Below are 17,845 nucleotides of genomic sequence, written 5' to 3'. Positions count from 1 at the left end.
GTGCCTCCAAAAGCCATTCTCTGTGACATTTTCACATATAAAAGATTGTGAAACATTCTTCCTCGACAAATTAGACCTAACAAAGGCAGATACTTGCTCAGCCCCCCTGAAACACATGTCATTGATCAATCGCCCTCGTGTTACAGTCAACGGAATCAGAAGAATGAGAACTTTTCATTACTTCTGGTGTCAAAATTGCCAGCGTACGTTAAGGTTAACCTCCTTAAACCGACTTGAAATCTTTTGTCCGCATTGCTTTAGGGAAATAAATCATGAGCTAGATGTATCAAGGCCCAGGCTTATTGCTGATCTATCTGGCTTAGAGCCGTCTCCAGGTGCACGGTTGTTGGACTCTTTGGCGCAAATGCTCGATCGTCCTACAAGGCGGCAGGATGCTGATTTTGGTAGAAGAATCAGATGGGTACCTGGAAGTGCCAATGGACCTTGGATTACCCTCCAGTTTGTGGATCCTCCAAGCCTGCAAAGACCTGCTATCGCGGCACCACGGCCTGTTGTTCCTCCAAGTAATAGTAGTGATAACAGAAGCCATATTGACAATTTTGGTAACGATGAAGATGATCTGCTCCTTCAAGATACGACACATACTGAACTGCTAGGGCCACCTCCTGCACCAGTTTCGGCAATTGAAGCGTTGCCGGTGGTGAAAATCACTGAACAACATTTGATGAACGACATGCATTGTCCTGTATGTAAGGAGATATTTGAGGTTGGTGGTGACGTGATGGAGCTACCGTGCAAGCATTTGTACCATTCTGATTGCATTGTTCGTTGGCTGAACTTGCATAATACTTGCCCAGTTTGCCGGTATGAGCTATGTGACGAATCTGACAAAGATCTTCCAGGTGAAAATGCTGAGTTTTTTGTCTTTGAAGAGCTGACAAACAGCATAAATTGGCTGAGGAATCAGCTCCATTCTTTACAGCCGATTCGTGCATTTTCTGATTGGACACAGCGATACCTTGATTTCTTAGACAGTAGACTTGCTACTTCGCGTGGAGGTGAGTTTGGAATTTCCTTATGCTACTTCCTTCTTCTCTTCGTTTTCCTTATTTCTGGTTTCGAAAGGCTACATGTAATATTTCAGGCTCTTTATCTCTTTTAACTTGGGATCTTGATGGTGGAATTAATAGAAAATTAAGCTCAAGCATCTGGAAGATATATTTATTTTATATATTTATTTTTATCTCTTTATCCAAATATATTTTTTTCTTTTCTATATATATATTTTTTTGTGTTTTGGAACACTGACCAAACACAAAATATTCTCTTATATTGATGTGTTAGTTATGTTGATGTATATTTTCACGCATATAATTTCCAAAAAGAAAAGGAAATTCAGAAAGAAAATTCAAATTGATCAATTTCTTCCCTCTAATAGCTTTTAGAAATTACACAAAATTAATTTGGAAGACTTGTATCTAATGTTTAACTAATTATGTGCTGATATTTTCCTGCAGCCAGCTCTTGGTGGCGTTCTTGGTTCATTTTTTAACTCTGAATTCCAAATGCCTCCCAGCTTTAAAGCTGTACATATTAGCCTCATAATTGAATCATTTCTTAGGCAGGTATGTCCATCTACCATTAATTTTTAAAGGTAGCAGGGATGAAAGATATCGAACCAGCTTACCAGGTATGTGATACGTAAATTTCTTTATTTTTCTACTTTGATGTCCTTAAAATGCCTCCATTTTCCTAACCCAAGTTTTTGTTTCTTATTTAGCAGTTGCAAAAATGACTACATCTGCTATAAGAATAGTTCCATTTGTTCTAATGTTTCTCTCTTCTGTCAATTGTTACATTTTCATACATATTAAAAAAATATTTATGCATGGTTCTAGGTGAAGGAGGATCTTCATATTTGATCTTCCTAGCGTGATCAAGGTTGGGAGAATGAAGAGAGTAGTTTGAGAAAGAGAAGCCTTGAGAGTTGGCTGTAAAAACAAACATGTTGTCACTGTAATGCCATTAATTGATAGAATCAATGGCAGAGCTACCTTAGGGCCAGTAGGGGCCTTCACCCCTTTGGATATTAAATTTATTATTTATTATAAATGGTATATGCTTTGTGTAAAATAATTTGAAAGCTCTATATATCCATGCCATAAGATCAGAAATATCCCATTTTCATCAGATCTTGTACTAAATAACTTAAGTATGCAAATTTTCTTTTTGGTGCTAGTTTTTTTTTTAGCAAGAAATATATAAGGAACATAGGGCTTGCATGGACCTTTTAAGTTGAAGATCAATGGTCCTTAAACAAGATAAATTTATTTCTTCTTAAATATAATAATGCACTTTTTTGAGTCGAATGTGCTTCATGGACTTATTCATGAGTGGGATCAACGAAGTCTAAAAACATTAATGCACAAACGACTTTGCATTTTATATTTATCTAAGCAATATGTAATGGTTTTTCCTAATATATAGGTTCGCTTGACCTTGTAGCTCGAAAGGTGGCTCCGCAGTGGAGCTCAACCACCTGATTTGTCGTTAGATTCACAACCCTACACTACTTATAAAGCAAGAAACTCTCTAAACTAGTGCATCATTAACTGAGATTATAGTCTAGCAAGTAAAATGTATACACATGAACCTTATTGACAAGTAGTCTCAAGATAACTTAAAGAATACTACATATCCCAACATATGAGCACATGAAGACGACGTATAGAGGCTATGTGAAATTAATAAAACCCTAGGTCAAAACTTGTAATTGTTGTCCATTATATCAAACAAAACAGTTTTGTTTCTTCTTAAACATGTACAAGAGGAGTAACTGCAGAAGTATGATGTCAAATTAAGCATGGAGGTTATAGCAAAAGATATGTTACAATAAAAGATTTATAACAGCACTTATTAATTTGATAAAAAAAAACTGAGTTCTTGGTTGAAATTTGTTTTTGTTTCCAACATATATAGTCGCTTCTCTTGAAGGGACAAAGTATTAATATCTTTGTTCTTATTTCTTAGCTTGTGTAGCTTTCGGTTGTTTCCTTTCCTACAAACTAGCCAAAAGCTGCAAGCAGAGGACTCACCATTTTCAAAAAAGATTACATTCACGTTTTCAAGAGTTTTTAGGCCTAACTAAAATGGCTACAAAGTTTGGTTTATCTGTTTTGTTCATAAGCTTTTGCTCATTGTTTTCACCAACATTGTCATCTATCACCTCTAATGAGATAGATTCATGGTGCAACAAAATCCCACACCCTGAACCATGCAAATACTCCATGAAGCAAAACCCAAACCCCTTTATACCTAACCAAGAATTTGAGTCTCGTAAAGTGGCAATCGAATTAGCCTTGAAAAGTGCTCTCACTGCTCAAAATCACCACCAGCGGCTATGGCCAACATTACGCAATGAGAAAGAAAAGAATGCATGGAAACATTGCTTAAACTTCTACAACAAGACCATTGATGAACTCATCCTCGCCCTTGACTCTAACATAAAATCCACCAATTTTGACACTCAAACTTGGCTTAGCGCTGCGTCAACCTATCTTGAAAGTTGTAAAGACACAATCAATGATCTAGGGGTTTCAGACTCTATGTTACCTCTCATGATGTCTAACAATGTTTCGAAGCTAATAACCAACTCTTTGGCTCTACATAACAAAGCCTCATCAGTTTTCCCTCAAACTTATCAAGATGATTTGCCTACCTGGGTTAAAGCATCTGATAGAAAGCTCTTGCAGGAACCTTCACCATCTCCAGATCTTGTGGTGGCTCAAGATGGATCAGGTGATTACAGTAACATAAAGGCGGCACTTGAAGCCGCAGAAAAGAGTAGTGGGAATGGGAGGTTTGTTATATATATTAAGAGTGGGGTGTATAAAGAGTATCTTGAAATTGGTAAGAAACTAGAGAATATTATGCTTGTTGGTGATGGAATGACAAAAACCATTATCACTGGGAACAAGAGAAGCGGTGGAGGTGTTGACACATTTCACACTGCAACTGTTGGTAAATCTTTTAACTCTCTCTTTGTCTTAATTTAAGTGTAAATAGCCTTTTTCTTATCTATTATGTGTGAAAATCAAGACCAATGTTAAAAATTTGATGAATCCTCAGGGGTCGATGGTCACGGATTCATTGCTCGGGACATCACATTCCAAAACACAGCTGGTCCACAAAACCATCAAGCTGTAGCCCTTCGATCAAGTTCCGATTACTCTGTCTTCTACCGTTGTGGTTTTGAAGGGTATCAAGACACCTTATATGTCCACAGTAAAAGACAGTTCTATAGGGAATGCTCTATCTATGGTACAATAGACTTCATTTTTGGAGACGCAGCTGTTGTCTTACAAAATTGCATGATATATGTAAGAAGGCCAATTGGTAGCCAAAACAACGTTATAACAGCCCAAGGCAGGTCTTGCCCTTATACTAACACAGGGATTGTAATCCATAATTCACAAGTATTTGCTGCAGAAGACCTTGGCTCATCAAAAACATACTTAGGAAGGCCATGGAGGAAATACTCGCGTACAGTTTTTCTCTCAACTTATCTTGATTCTTCGGTGGATCCGGCAGGATGGCTAGAGTGGAATGGTAGTTTTGCCCTAAACACTTTGTATTATGGAGAGTACAAGAACACCGGACCTGGAGCTTCGACTAGTGGAAGAGTTAAGTGGCCTGGTTACAAGGTTATAACTAGTGCAGAAGAAGCATCAGAATTCACAGTCGCAAACTTCATAGGTGGCCGTTCATGGTTGCCAGCTACTGGTGTGCAATTTGCTGCCGGACTTTGATACTATTGACAGTTCCCTGCACTATTGTTTCAATGCATGTTCTTTCATTTTCAATAAGTGTTGTGGCTGGTTGCATTGGCATCCAGGAGGGCAGCCACATTCATAAGAGTGAATTAATTCAAACCTTGTTGGGTTCTTCTCCTAATTTTCTAGCAAAACTAAATGCATGTAGCTCCATGTATGGAGTTTTTGAGGCATTTTTACCCCCATTGAGCTGTGAAAACTTGATTGTTAGATGAACAAAAATGAGCATGGATTTGTTGAGTTAAAAATCAATTGTCCCGGGATCACATAAACTGTAGGTTGGTGCTGTTCTTACATTCCTTTTGGCCTTTTAAACACAGAGTTAAATATAATTAGCAATTAATTTGTTAGTACTCGAAGTTGAATTCTGTTTAAGTTCATTTTCTTGTTCAAGCTCCTTAAAATAAAAGGAAAATAAAAGAGCATTTTCTTAAATGGTTCTTCAAGCTTGTTTGAAAAAACTACCTTAAAGAAAAACACTCGATTTATAATTCAAGGCTAGCTAGGATGTTTTAATTTAAAACATGTTTCGAATTCTTGTGTTATGTTGTGGCTGAGATGTTTTGTGGGATAAAATTAAAGCAGTACTTAGTAACCAGTGTTGTACTAATAGATGTTTAAAGCAATTAAATAGTATTTGATTAAATTCTATTTCTTGGTTTTTAAGATATAAAATTAATGACCAATAAGTATTATATTTAAAATATTTAAAAAAATACATTTCATTTATATTAAATAATCTATGAAATATTCTTAAATTTACAGAGCATGTTAACATATTTTTATGAAAGTTATTATTAAGTTAAAAAAAAATATTGAATAGGGTAATAATGTATATAGACATGTCATTTCAATAAAATTATGCAAAATACCAGCTACTTTGTATATATAGCTTTTTATTAAAAATAAAATAACGAAGAAAGTTGTCGATTTTAATAAAGAAAAGTATAGTAATACCAGAAATGCATATAATAAATTACAATTTCCATTCAATAGAGTTAATAACGGGCACTTAATAAAATAGCAAAAAACTGATTTCTTAATTATTATTTTTTTTGAAAAGCAGAATAAGCCTATACAAGGCAGACAAGAGGTCGTAAGGCCGGTTGTAATCTACAACAAAGTAAGCAATCAAGGCTAATCAAGGCTCTGAATATATAGCACAAGAGAAATAACAGCTGATTTCTTAATTAATTAACACTTGTATATATATAGTCGTTTCTTGAATAGACTAACATTCTATATATAGATCATGCATAGCATGGGATTTAATCCTGATTTTTTTTTTTAGTATTAATTTTGGTTTCTCTTCCTTTTACTTTACATGAAGTTTTTTCTTTCTATATATATATATATATATATATATCCATCAGCCCTGTTCGCATAATATAATCTTTCCATTTGAATTTATATAAGGCTGGGTTTGGATTTCTCATGATGGGTTGTTTATACAATAAATTCTATATATTTGTTAATTTTTCACAAATAATTTCTCAGTAGTTTCAAGAAATTAGTTGAATTTATTGTAATTAATCCATGCTCTATTGCATCTCTGTAATGGTTGAGGTGTTTTAGGAGTGTGGGCACGGGAACATGGGCCTAATTTGGACAATAAGTTAGATTTAATGGCCTGAACTGACATTAATTCTAACAGGGTTTAATAAGCCCATCTCAATTCTAGGGCCTTTGACTTTGACAGTGATCCACCCCACTAAATATATCCACAAGCCCATCTTGAGGTAATAATTAGACAATTTGGAAAAGAGAGGGAAGGGGGAACAGAACTGGCTCAAGGTAACAGATTAGATTTTTAAAAATATTTAATTACATATATTTATTTTAGGGTTTTCTTTATTTATTTACATTAATTAACTGATATGTTATTATAGAAACTATGGCAATTTTATCTTGGTGTTTAGGTATGTAGAAATTTTGTAATCTACAGGAGCTGTCATTCCATCCCGTGAGAAATGTTGATCAAGTAGTCCAGTTCCAAAAATTAATATTAATAATAATTAAAAGCATTGTTAATCACACAAGTCGATTTGGTGACTCATCAATTCGGCTTCCAACAAGATTAAATTTTAAATTAAACTAAATATAAGTTGATATTTGATTTGATTAACTTGATAAAAATAATATGTATCTTAGTTAATTAAATAAAATTTTATTTAATTTTTTTCAAGATGATATAATTTTAATGTTTTTAGAAAAAATCTTGAAACGATATCGTTTTAAATTTATTTAGGTTAATAACTTGAGTTAACTCACTTAATCTATAACTAAAATTTATATAGAGTCGGGTTAATGACTTTGATATAAAAAAATCCAGATTATATCAATATTAAAAAGTAATTAATTTTTGCTTTGATATGATTTAATTTAAGTTTGTTTCTTGCTTTATTATACCATTTTATACAAATGTAACAACATTGCCATATATCATTTTCCATGTAAATCGATCTTGGGGTGATTATCGAGCTAAATAAATCAATTGATAATTGTGTTATTCTTTTTCATAAACAATATATCATTATTTATCGAGTGAGCATGACGTTTTGCTTCCAATTACTAAATATTATCACCAGTTTTTCAAGTTCATCATTTAACAAGTAACTAGCTCAAAATAATTAGTATCCTGCACGATAACCAACTAGCTACAATTAGCTGTATATCATTGCGACACACTATACATTTCAGACAGTAATTCTCTAGATAAGCTGTAATTATGATCTTAATCATGTCAACTTCCACTCTTTTAACCTTTTATTTGTTCCCATTTCGTATTATATAATTATATTTATAAGTTATAATTACAGATTATTATTTTGACGGTGACTTATAAACCATAATGCAATCATAAAGTCACTATATATATATATATATATATATATATATATATATATATATATATATAAATCCTAAGCTCTTTTTAATTTATAGTAAATAAAAAATTAAGCCGTTTTTTTTCTTAGATGAATTAATGAAAAGCAAAATTAAACGATTAATCTGACTAGTTAAATCAAGGTGTGGCTCTATCTTTGAGAGGTAATTAATGGAGTTTTTTTAAATATCACAGTCAGTAAAAATATTTTAGAAACTAATATAGTTAAGAAAAACTTGAATCTAATACACTTTTATTGGTTGCTCTATCGTCTTTGAGAGGTAAATGGAGTTTTTTACAACTAACAGTGTAATAAAAAATACTTTTTAATTATGTTATTTTGAACTGCAATCCAATAAAAATATGATAGTTCTCAACATTTTTCCATGAATATACTCAAAATCTCGGCGCACTTCACAACTTGCCATCCAAGTTGGAGCTCGAATCAATCATCACCATAACCTGCTAACTATAGGCGAAGGTCCATTGTCATGTAGACTAGGGTATACCACTATAACGCTGCTTATAATGCATGCATGTGATGGCAGGCCAAGAACATACCTTGGTGATAAAGGGTGTCGATGGTGTGTTGGAGATTGTGATGAATGTATTTTTTAAAATATATATTTTTTAGATTTATTTTTGATGTTAATATATTAAAATTATATAAAAAAACATTAAAAAATATTTTTTTGAAGTTAAAAATATTTTTTAAATAGTTAGAGAGTGTAGATTCATATCTTAAGCTGCGCCCATATGTGCAATTTGTTTTTAGAACGAGCAAATTTATTAAGAAAATTAGAAGGCCAAATTACAGAAAAAAGGTTGAAAGCAAGAGAGCTGGAGAACCATGTCAACACTACATTACAAATAATGTAATTTGTCAAGTTACTGTCATAGCTATTACATTCATCATTTAATCAAAATTTTATATTCTATAGAAATATTTACTCATCATTTGATGATTTGACACTATTTTTTATAATTTACTTGAACCTTCGCTCCAATGACGCAAAACTAGCAGTCACCTTTCAAGAAATAAATACCCCCCCCCTTTTTTTTTCTTTTGAGAATATATTTAAAAGAATTATTGTTAGTGGATCATATATATTAAGATCAAATTGGTCCCAGAAAATATCTTCGCATGAAAGAAATATCTGATAAAAAGTATGCATCCTAAAATATTGGTCCCAGCTACTTACAATTGGGACCATGATCAAATTTATAATTAAATAATTCATAATTATCATTGCACATATAGACTTCAGACAAATACGAATGTTCACTAGATTTTATACCGACTGGCGCCCCTTTCTAGCTAGCTTTGAAGAGGTTTAACCCTTTTTGAGGTTTGGTGTAATAAACAAAACATTTTGGTGGACCCAGAAACTTTTTCTACCACTTTCTTGTTTTAATTACTATATTGTTTTTTTCTTCTGTAAAAAAAGCTGGTGAACTGTCCTTCTTTCGATTTCTATACAGTACATGATTATGTAGAATTTCTCTTTCACATATGGCCTACCCCGTGTATTCATACCCTATGCTTTGAGTATATCGTACTTCTGGCAGGTATACGTACATTATACTCCTAGATATTTTTTGAACTTTTGATTCCAAAGCTGCCCTCATATACAGGGGCGGAAGCAAGGGGGGGCAAGCAGGGGCCCGGGCCCTCCTCAATATATATATATATTGGGTATTAAGAAAGTATTATATTTTTTTATTTTAAAGAGGTGGTGTGATTTTATTTTTTATTTTCTTTGAATTTACTCTTGACCTACATGGAAAAGAAAAAAAACATAAATGCATTACTTTGTGAAATAAAAAACAGAGCCATCAATTTATTCTAATATAAATTCTGTTGCCGATCAAAAACATAAATAAAAACATAAATCGTGAGCAAAATTTTTCTACAAAAAAATTGAAGCAGAGTTACTAATTAATTTATCTTTCATAAAAAAAAACAAGGTAACTTAAATTTAAAATATATTTTTGTTTTGTTTTGAGATGTTTGTTAATAATTTGATGAGGTTTTTTTATATAATTCTACCATTTTTGCTTCTTCTTTTTCTCAGGTCTGCTAGTTCTACCAATTTTTTTTTTTGAATTCTTGTTATAGTGATTTTTTTCTAATTAATTAGATATATTTTATTGGTTTGTTTTGATTATACTTGGATTTTTTTTATGTTTTGTTTTTAGCAAGCCACCAAAATTATCAATTTTTTCTTATGATATATATTTTGATTTTAGGTTGAACCATGAACAAAATAAGAAGAATTGATTTTTTTTTGAAAAAAAAAATATATTGATAACTCAGTACAGCCTACTGAACGAGTTTTTTCAGCGATGAAGATTGTTAAAATAAGACTTCGCAATCGGATGAAGGATGATTTTCTTGCAAATTATTTGATTGTCTATATAGAAAAAGAAATTGCTGAAAGATTCACAATTAATATGATAATCGATGATTTCTATTCTATGAAAGAACGACGAGCACAATTAAAATAAATATGTAAGAATCATTCTTTATTATTTTTTGCTTTATTTCAAAGTTTATCAAACATAAATAATGGTTCGTTTTAGCTAATATTTCTTATATACTTTGTATGTTTATATTTGATAGGTATAAAGACCAACAACATTAAAGTGATGGATACATTATGAAGATGAAATTAACTTCATTGTTTTGACTCAATTTAGTATTGTTCCAAACTTTTTACCTTATACAAAGATTATTATATGTTTGTAGTAAGTTATTTGAATAAAACTAAATTATATAGGTTTTGTTTCACAACTCATGTATAATAAATTAAAACAAATATTATATCTTATTATATTAATTTTGACCCCCCAAATAAATAATCCTAGCTCCGCCCCTGCTCATATAGAGTTGAAACAAGATGAAGAGAGAATACACATACTGAAAATGTCTAATTTATGCCTAAAGGTAATCTAATAATTAATTACCTCTACTAACTTATGTAAAACTAGTCTACTAACTTCTTTATAGATTGAAAATATATTAATAAAAGAAAAAAGTTGATGACCCCAAGTAATAAAGTATTGGAACAAAAATCTATTTAATTCAATTTCATATATTCATCAAAAATACCTTAAGAAAAAAAATATTATGGTAGATTGTACTTGGTTAATGTCTTAAAATTAAAAAGATAAATATAGAAAAAATTAGAATATATTTTATTAAAGAAACAAATTAAAATATAAAATAAATTTATATTATTTTAAAATAGTAACTAAATGCTTGAAAACCTTATGGTTTGAAGAGGAGGGTTAATTCTTGTTTCGAGAAATTAAAGACTTCAAATCTCCATCCAATTATTGGCATTAGAACACATTGTCATGTAATAAATCTAACCAGACCCTTTTTAACCTTAATCAATGGCTTGCTCATAATGAAGGGCGAATTTGTCCTATAAAAACTCCCAAGAGACAAAATCCAGTAGAAACTTCCAATGTGGAAACCTCCCATTTAAGTAGAAAAATTATTTTTAATTTAAAAATATATTAAAATATATTTTTTAATTTTTTATATGAGTGCATTAAATCCATGCTGAACACGCTAAAACAGCAAAAGAAATCACAAGTGGGTCCCAACGAGTATTACAGAAGTCGCATCCCTATTGGTTGCTGCTAAGTTCAGCCATCCAAACGGTGCCACGTCATGCCGTGACGGTGCGAACCCCGAAACGTGCGGTCCGAAACAATGACTTCTTGCAGCTGTGATGATAGAGAGCAGGACCCACGTGGATAAATCACAGCCCCACATCATAAATATTTGCACTGTTGTGATTTTTTAGATCTAATTTTAATTTTAATTGTATAAAGACAAGAATGTATCAATGAATGCTTGAGTTTGGTGCTTCAAGGCTAATGGGTTTTTAATCACGTGTTTGATTGTTTTTTTTTTTTTAATCTTACTTGGTTTTGTTTATAAATGTGATAATAATTAGAGAGATGATGTAAATTTGGGTGGAGGGATGTGAGGTTACCATTAATTAATTTTATTTAAATTAATTTGATTATAATTTGAGAGATGATGTCAATTGGGGTGGAAGTGATGTGAGGTTACCGTTAATTAATTTTATTTAAATTTGATTATAATTTGAGAGATGATGTAAATTGGGGTGGAAGTGATGTGAGGTTACTATTTGATCATATGCTTGAAACTTTTGGTTCACTTCATAGAAAAAATTAATGGCTACTTTAATTCTACTCGACTAGTTAATAAAATTAAGTTGTCGAGTAAATCAATTATAGATGAACAAATACAAAAAAAATTATATGTTTGTAGTAAAATAATATTTAATACATTCACTTTTTTTTAATTGAATTAAATAAGTTGGATGAAGGATTTATTCATTTAACATTAATTCCATCCTAATTTTTTATTATTAAAAAACTTAAAAATTCAATCCTTAATAATTAAGATCTAAAATTAATAAATATTCATTTATAATAATAATAATAATATAGGGTCAATCAAGGATGGGATAAAACCCCTCCCCTACTAGTGATAAAATCGGATCGAATGCTATTTTAATTTTGGTTAAAATAAATAAGAAGTTAAATGCATTAGATGATACAAGTAATTAAGGTTAAATTCATTTATAATCATACTTACATCATATTTTTAATTAATTAATTTTTCAAGGTAAAACAAGAAAGGCTTTTCTCAATATACATAATTTAGCAAGAAAATAATGACGGAAAATATTTTTAATAAGAATTATTAAACAAATTTCTTATGGCATCATTAGAGCAACGAATAAAAGAGTTTTCGTTGCTTCATTTGCATAATTTCATAAACAAATTCACATAGATTCCACGTGACATGATCAAGATGCTTTTAGAGTGTTTATTGCATCATCAATCATACAAAATCAGTATATAAAATTATTGATTTGAAATCCAAGTTACCCATGATTTTATAACTCCAATTTAAATTAAGTTAAATTTTAATAAAAATAAAGAAAAATTAACTCAATATTAAAAATTTTAATTGACATATAACCTGGTTAAACTAAAAGAATCCAATTAAAATTTGGTTAAAATTAGTTGATTTTTAAAATTTTTAAAATAATATTATTTTAATTTTTATAAATTAAAAAAATTCAATTAACCTATAATTTAGAATTTTTTTTCTCATACGCCCGAGTTGTGATTAAAAACTATGCTGATAAAAGTTTTCTACTTTGTATTGACTTAATTTATAAAAAATAGAGACTGCAGGTAAAAAGTTGGGAAAAAATAAAGTACACAAAATGCTTGTAAAATTCACGTGTTAAATGTGGAACCCACTTGCGATAAGTAGGTCCCGCAGAAACAAGCCAGCAAAGAATACGATCCTGCAAGTTGCGAGCTTAATGATAGTGGCTAGCCCAGGCCGGACCGCGAGCCGCTACCAAGTACAGAGAAACCTCAGGCTCCATCATTCCCTATCTCAAGTGGGACCCATAAGCCAACATAATCTGCTTGGCTCACCTAGATCTAGCCGGCTTCACATAGAATTTTCTATAATCCTGTAGTTCGGAGGATCGTCCCTTTCTCAAAAGCTATTGGCCGGTTCGTAGGCCCACCCGTAAGAATATAGCAGTAGTAAGTAGTAACTATTAAGGATTGTCACTTTGTCTTGGTTATATAACATGAACAGACAATTCCACTTACTTTTGTTTTTTTGGTACTTTGAATTATTGTATTTATCGAAATCAAGTCTATGATAAGTTATTTAGAATCTCATCACATGTTATAGAAGTAAATTAGGAGTAAATTTAGCCTAATGACCGAGTCATCGATGATAACTACATAAAGCTACATTCAAGTTTTCAAGATAATGATTTCTCTATTATAATTATACTAAATTAAGGATGTTTTCCATTGTATAGTACAAGATTCATTGATCTTTGTATTGTATTGAATAACAATAATAATATTAGTAGTAGTAGTAATAGTAGTAATAATAATAATAATATCGCATGCGATTCTCATACTACTTGTATCTATATATCGTTTATTTTTGGAGTTAAAATTAGCAATTAATGCAATTCATCTAATGATAAATCTAATCTTCTTTTTAGTCTATATCCCGGTATCTAGAAGTTCGCTGAACCCCAACTAATCTGGTCGAGTTAGGACTGCCCAGTAAGAGGTAAAGCTCTCCCAGTAATGATATATTTCATTCACAAAACTCAAACTTGAGACCTTATTTAAAGGGAATAAGTGTCGAACCACTTGAACCAACTACAATGATAAATCTAATCTGAATTTATTATAAAACAATGACACCATAATGAAGAGAATATTGATTTGAGTCCTATCTATTTATTGATGAATTTTATATAAAAAAACACAAAAATGAATAAACTTTCGCTAAAGAATTTATTTTAAATTGGATTTTTGTTGGTTATAGACTAGAACTAGAACTATGGTTTATTTATGTTCCAAAAAAATTCTCTTTTCATTTTTTTATATCAAATCATGAATTCAATTGAAAACACAATAGAAGAACTAAATCTTAAAATATCCAAATTAGACATAATAATAAAATGAAAGTTTGAGTTCAAGAACTAATTAGGTATCGAACATGAAAAAACTATGGTTAAAAAAACCCATTGAGAGACAAGAAAAGAAAATAACAAACCAACCAAATCCAGCCACCTATGACACTACTTGCCTAGTTAATTGCCAAAAACACTCTGAAACCAAAACGGAACGGGGTAAAAGGACTGGCTGGAACTTGAACGGGGCTTGAGCTCCCGTGGCAAGACACCAAGCTGAAAGACTATTTTATACGTTAAAAAAAAAAAGTAAAAGTAAAAGACATTATGATTGTGAGCATGGAAACGTATCGGTCACAAGCAAAACCGGTACGTTAAATAATATTAAATTATAATGTAAAAGGGACTAAACTACTCCTTAGCATAGATATAAAACTTAAACCCGTCCAGCATGTCAAGACCTAGATTCTTGCTGATTTCTAGTTGGGGTTGAAAAAAATAATAAAGAAAAAAAAATTATTTGGTTCAATAAAAAAAAAATATGAGTTAATTTGGTGACTTAATGGAATCATGCTTGATCTAGTTAAAATTCAGATTTTTTTTTAAAAAGTTATTAAAATAATATTATTTTAATATATTTATTTTAAAAAAAACTTTTTTAATTAACCTGTAACCTAAGTTTTATCCTGGTTTAAGTTTTATACAACTATGCTTCTTAGTATGTCAGCAAATTAATTTGCATTATACAGTAGAGTTATGATTTTTCACATAATAAAAAATAAAAAATTACGTGAAGTTCTATTACGGTATAGTTTTATTAAAATGGTGTTTTAGTATCTTTGAGATTTGATTTTTATAACGGTGAAGTTAGAAACTTTTAGTTGGAGGAGATGACGATGAGTGCGTGCTCAAATAAGAACTTCATTCGTACATCCAAAAGGATTGATGGATACAATAAAATTAACACTAAAAGCTAGGCTAAAAAATAGTTGAAAATTCTCAACAGTTCTTACAGCAGGGGGGACTCTTATAGTAGTTTCCTTGAGGGCTGTGGCATGCCTTCATTCCCATATATACTTTATTAAAAATCGATCGAATTCTTATTAACTTAGTAATTTTTTAAATATATAAATAACTTTACCAAAAGGAACGGTATTTAATTTTTTTTACGTAAATCATTAGAGTTAAGATTTATATTAGGATGGAAAAACAAGTTATAAATTAAACAAATTAGCATTCAAAATTCAAGGGATTGGTATAGTTTGAGCACCGGCTACTTCAGCCAGAACACCAGTAAATTAAACCTCATAAATAGCTAAAAAACAGCACGACTCCTATAGACATCCTAGCATTCAATGAAGTAAAATGAAATCTCCTTTCATGTAAAAAAAAAAAAAAGGAAAAAGCTTGAGGTTACCATTTGGTATGTGACTAGCAATACTTAGTGCCTAGCTAGGAATTGGATAGGAATTGAAATCTGCTCATAGAGGTCATAATTCAGCAATTCCAAATAGATCATATTTAATGAAATTAACCATAATGTATAGACAAATTGGATGGTTCAATCTTATAGAAAAAAAAAACATTTGCATCACATAAAGAAATTAAATATCCATATCTTGCCCAGACTAAGAATTATCACGGTGATGATAAAACTCACCAATCTATTTACCCCTAAGTTTAAAGAAAAAGAGTAGCCAATTCTATGGCCACACCTATTGGTGCCGGACCACAATACTGTGATAGAGAGACCATGGTAGATCCAACATCATCATTCTGGTTTTATCACAGTTAAGACTTCTAAGAAATGGTAGGGACTAGGAATGGATTTTAGGGCTAGCAAGGGCCACCATGCCACTTTCATGGAAAAATAAAAGAAATAGAGAGTGATGATATGTAGTTTGTGTGTAACTTTTTGGCTGGTGGCTGTTCCATTACGTCACCACCAATATCATCACCATTTTTTTTCTTCTCTTTTTGGGGCCTTCTAGCTACTCTTTTAAGCTTTCTTGATTGGTCTGTTCAGTGAGTTTATCCCTTGACAATTCCACCATTTAATCACCCCTCTATATATCTCTCTCTCTCTCTATTTCTTCGTGTGTGCTGGATTCTCTTCTCAGTAGGGTCTCTATCAGTTGCGGGTAGAGGAAGAAGTAGAGAGATCAAGAGAGGAGGCGTTTGGGGGTTACCTAGCTAGCTAACCTTCTATTTTTGCCACCTTTTTCCCGCCCAAATCTTGTCCACCAATCTAGCTCAATTCGATAACGAGAGCTTATGATGTTGAATAACATTTATGAATCATTGATGATAACAATATTTGGCCTTTAGGGTTTTCTCTTTTCTTGGTCGACTCTCTCTCTCTTATTTAACCCTACTCGTTATCCCTTCTTCCATTCCTCTCTTCCTCAGCTTTTTTTCCTTGTATAGAGTGTGTGCTGTTCTTTATTTGACTTCCTTGGGATCCAATCCGACAACTAGACAAGCACATTTTTTTGGCTGGAGTAAAAAAGGGGGTTCAATTTCCAAGGAGAAGTTATAAAGTGCTTTTGTTGTCTTGTTTCCTTGTCTGATTTTAGGAGCTTCCTCTATAGTTGGAGTGAAGTTGAGAGCTAGAACAGCCAAAAGTTTCTGTCTTATCCTTCTACTTTTGGAGAAAAAAGGGTTTTGCTTTGTTGAATTCAAGGAAGTTTCAGTCAACAATACAGATCTCTGCGGGTTACAAGGACTAGAGATCGATCTTGGTTTTTTGATCCGTGAGCTCTCTCTTCTCTTGATTTTTTTTTTTTTGCTTATGCATGGAATATTATAATCCGAGGATCATTTCTAAACAAAATCAATGATATTTCATGTTTGAGACTTGATGAAAATGAAATTTGGAAAAAGGATTGATGAAAAAATCAATAAGGTGGATGTTCATACAGATCTTAATAATCTGAGAAATATTTTTTTCTTGAAAATTAAAAAGAAAAGGATATATATATATATAGCTAAAAAGGATTTTGTCATGATCTTGAAATACCTAGTGCATTTTATTAATCATGATTAACAGTACAATTTCATTCATCACAAATGTTTGATCTGGTATTTTATATTTTACACCTTTTTATGGGCTAGATTGCTTGTTTTTCTCTTGTTCCATATAATGGAATGTCCATAATTCTGCATCACAAAAATTATCATCACATGTGTGTTCATTGAAGAGGAAAGTTAATTTTTCCTATGCCAGAAGATCTCAGCATATTCAGTGGCTAAATCTTCTTTAGAAATATTTCATGTGCTGAGACTTTTTTAATTTTGTGTTGAAATATTACAGCAGTTTTTTTTGTTCGCCTTACTGCAATCATTTTTGGTATGATAAAAATGGAGCTAGAAAAAATAAACTTTTGGTCTCTGTATATATAGTACTAAATAAGAAAACCTAAATTCCGTACTTAATTCATTCAACCAGTTGAATATTATTCATGATTACATTATCCTTTTTCATAATTACACTGAAAAAATTGATATTCCCTTCCAATCTTGCCTTAATTTTCCATTTTGATAAGAACCCTTAATCCAATAATCATTTGTACAAAAACGTGTTTTCATATCATTTGACCTCAAGAAGAAAGAAAAATAGAAAAAGTTGGAGATATTTTGATTTAATTGGTCTT

At 31.3% G+C, this 17,845-nt stretch overlaps 2 protein-coding genes across 3 annotated transcripts; both read left to right on the top strand.

The window, feature by feature from the left end:
- The first annotated feature begins 61 nt into the window (after window positions 1–61).
- LOC7476743 (E3 ubiquitin-protein ligase RZF1) lies at window positions 62–2,149 on the top strand. 2 transcript variants are annotated; one of them, XR_002978144.2, is made up of 3 exons: window positions 62–1,019; window positions 1,479–1,651; window positions 1,860–2,149. XR_002978144.2 is itself a non-coding variant. In XM_002322364.4 (2 exons), exons 1-2 carry the CDS (start codon window positions 116–118, stop codon window positions 1,511–1,513), a joined length of 939 nt encoding a protein of 312 aa, XP_002322400.3. In that variant the 5' UTR covers window positions 62–115; the 3' UTR covers window positions 1,514–2,149. The 2 variants fall into 2 exon arrangements, 1 of the variants encoding a protein (XP_002322400.3); XM_002322364.4 differs by having other exon boundaries at window positions 1,479–2,149.
- Window positions 2,150–2,945: 796 nt separating this feature from the next.
- LOC7476742 (pectinesterase) lies at window positions 2,946–4,968 on the top strand. The gene is made up of 2 exons (XM_002322363.3): window positions 2,946–3,981; window positions 4,090–4,968. Exons 1-2 carry the CDS (start codon window positions 3,111–3,113, stop codon window positions 4,767–4,769), a joined length of 1,551 nt encoding a protein of 516 aa, XP_002322399.2. The 5' UTR covers window positions 2,946–3,110; the 3' UTR covers window positions 4,770–4,968.
- Window positions 4,969–17,845: the final 12,877 nt, after the last annotated feature.

The sequence above is a fragment of the Populus trichocarpa genome, chromosome 15, assembly GCF_000002775.5.
Source record: "Populus trichocarpa isolate Nisqually-1 chromosome 15, P.trichocarpa_v4.1, whole genome shotgun sequence".
NCBI classification, from domain to species: Eukaryota; Viridiplantae; Streptophyta; class Magnoliopsida; order Malpighiales; family Salicaceae; genus Populus; species Populus trichocarpa.
This window is presented reverse-complemented; position numbering and strand designations above follow the sequence as displayed.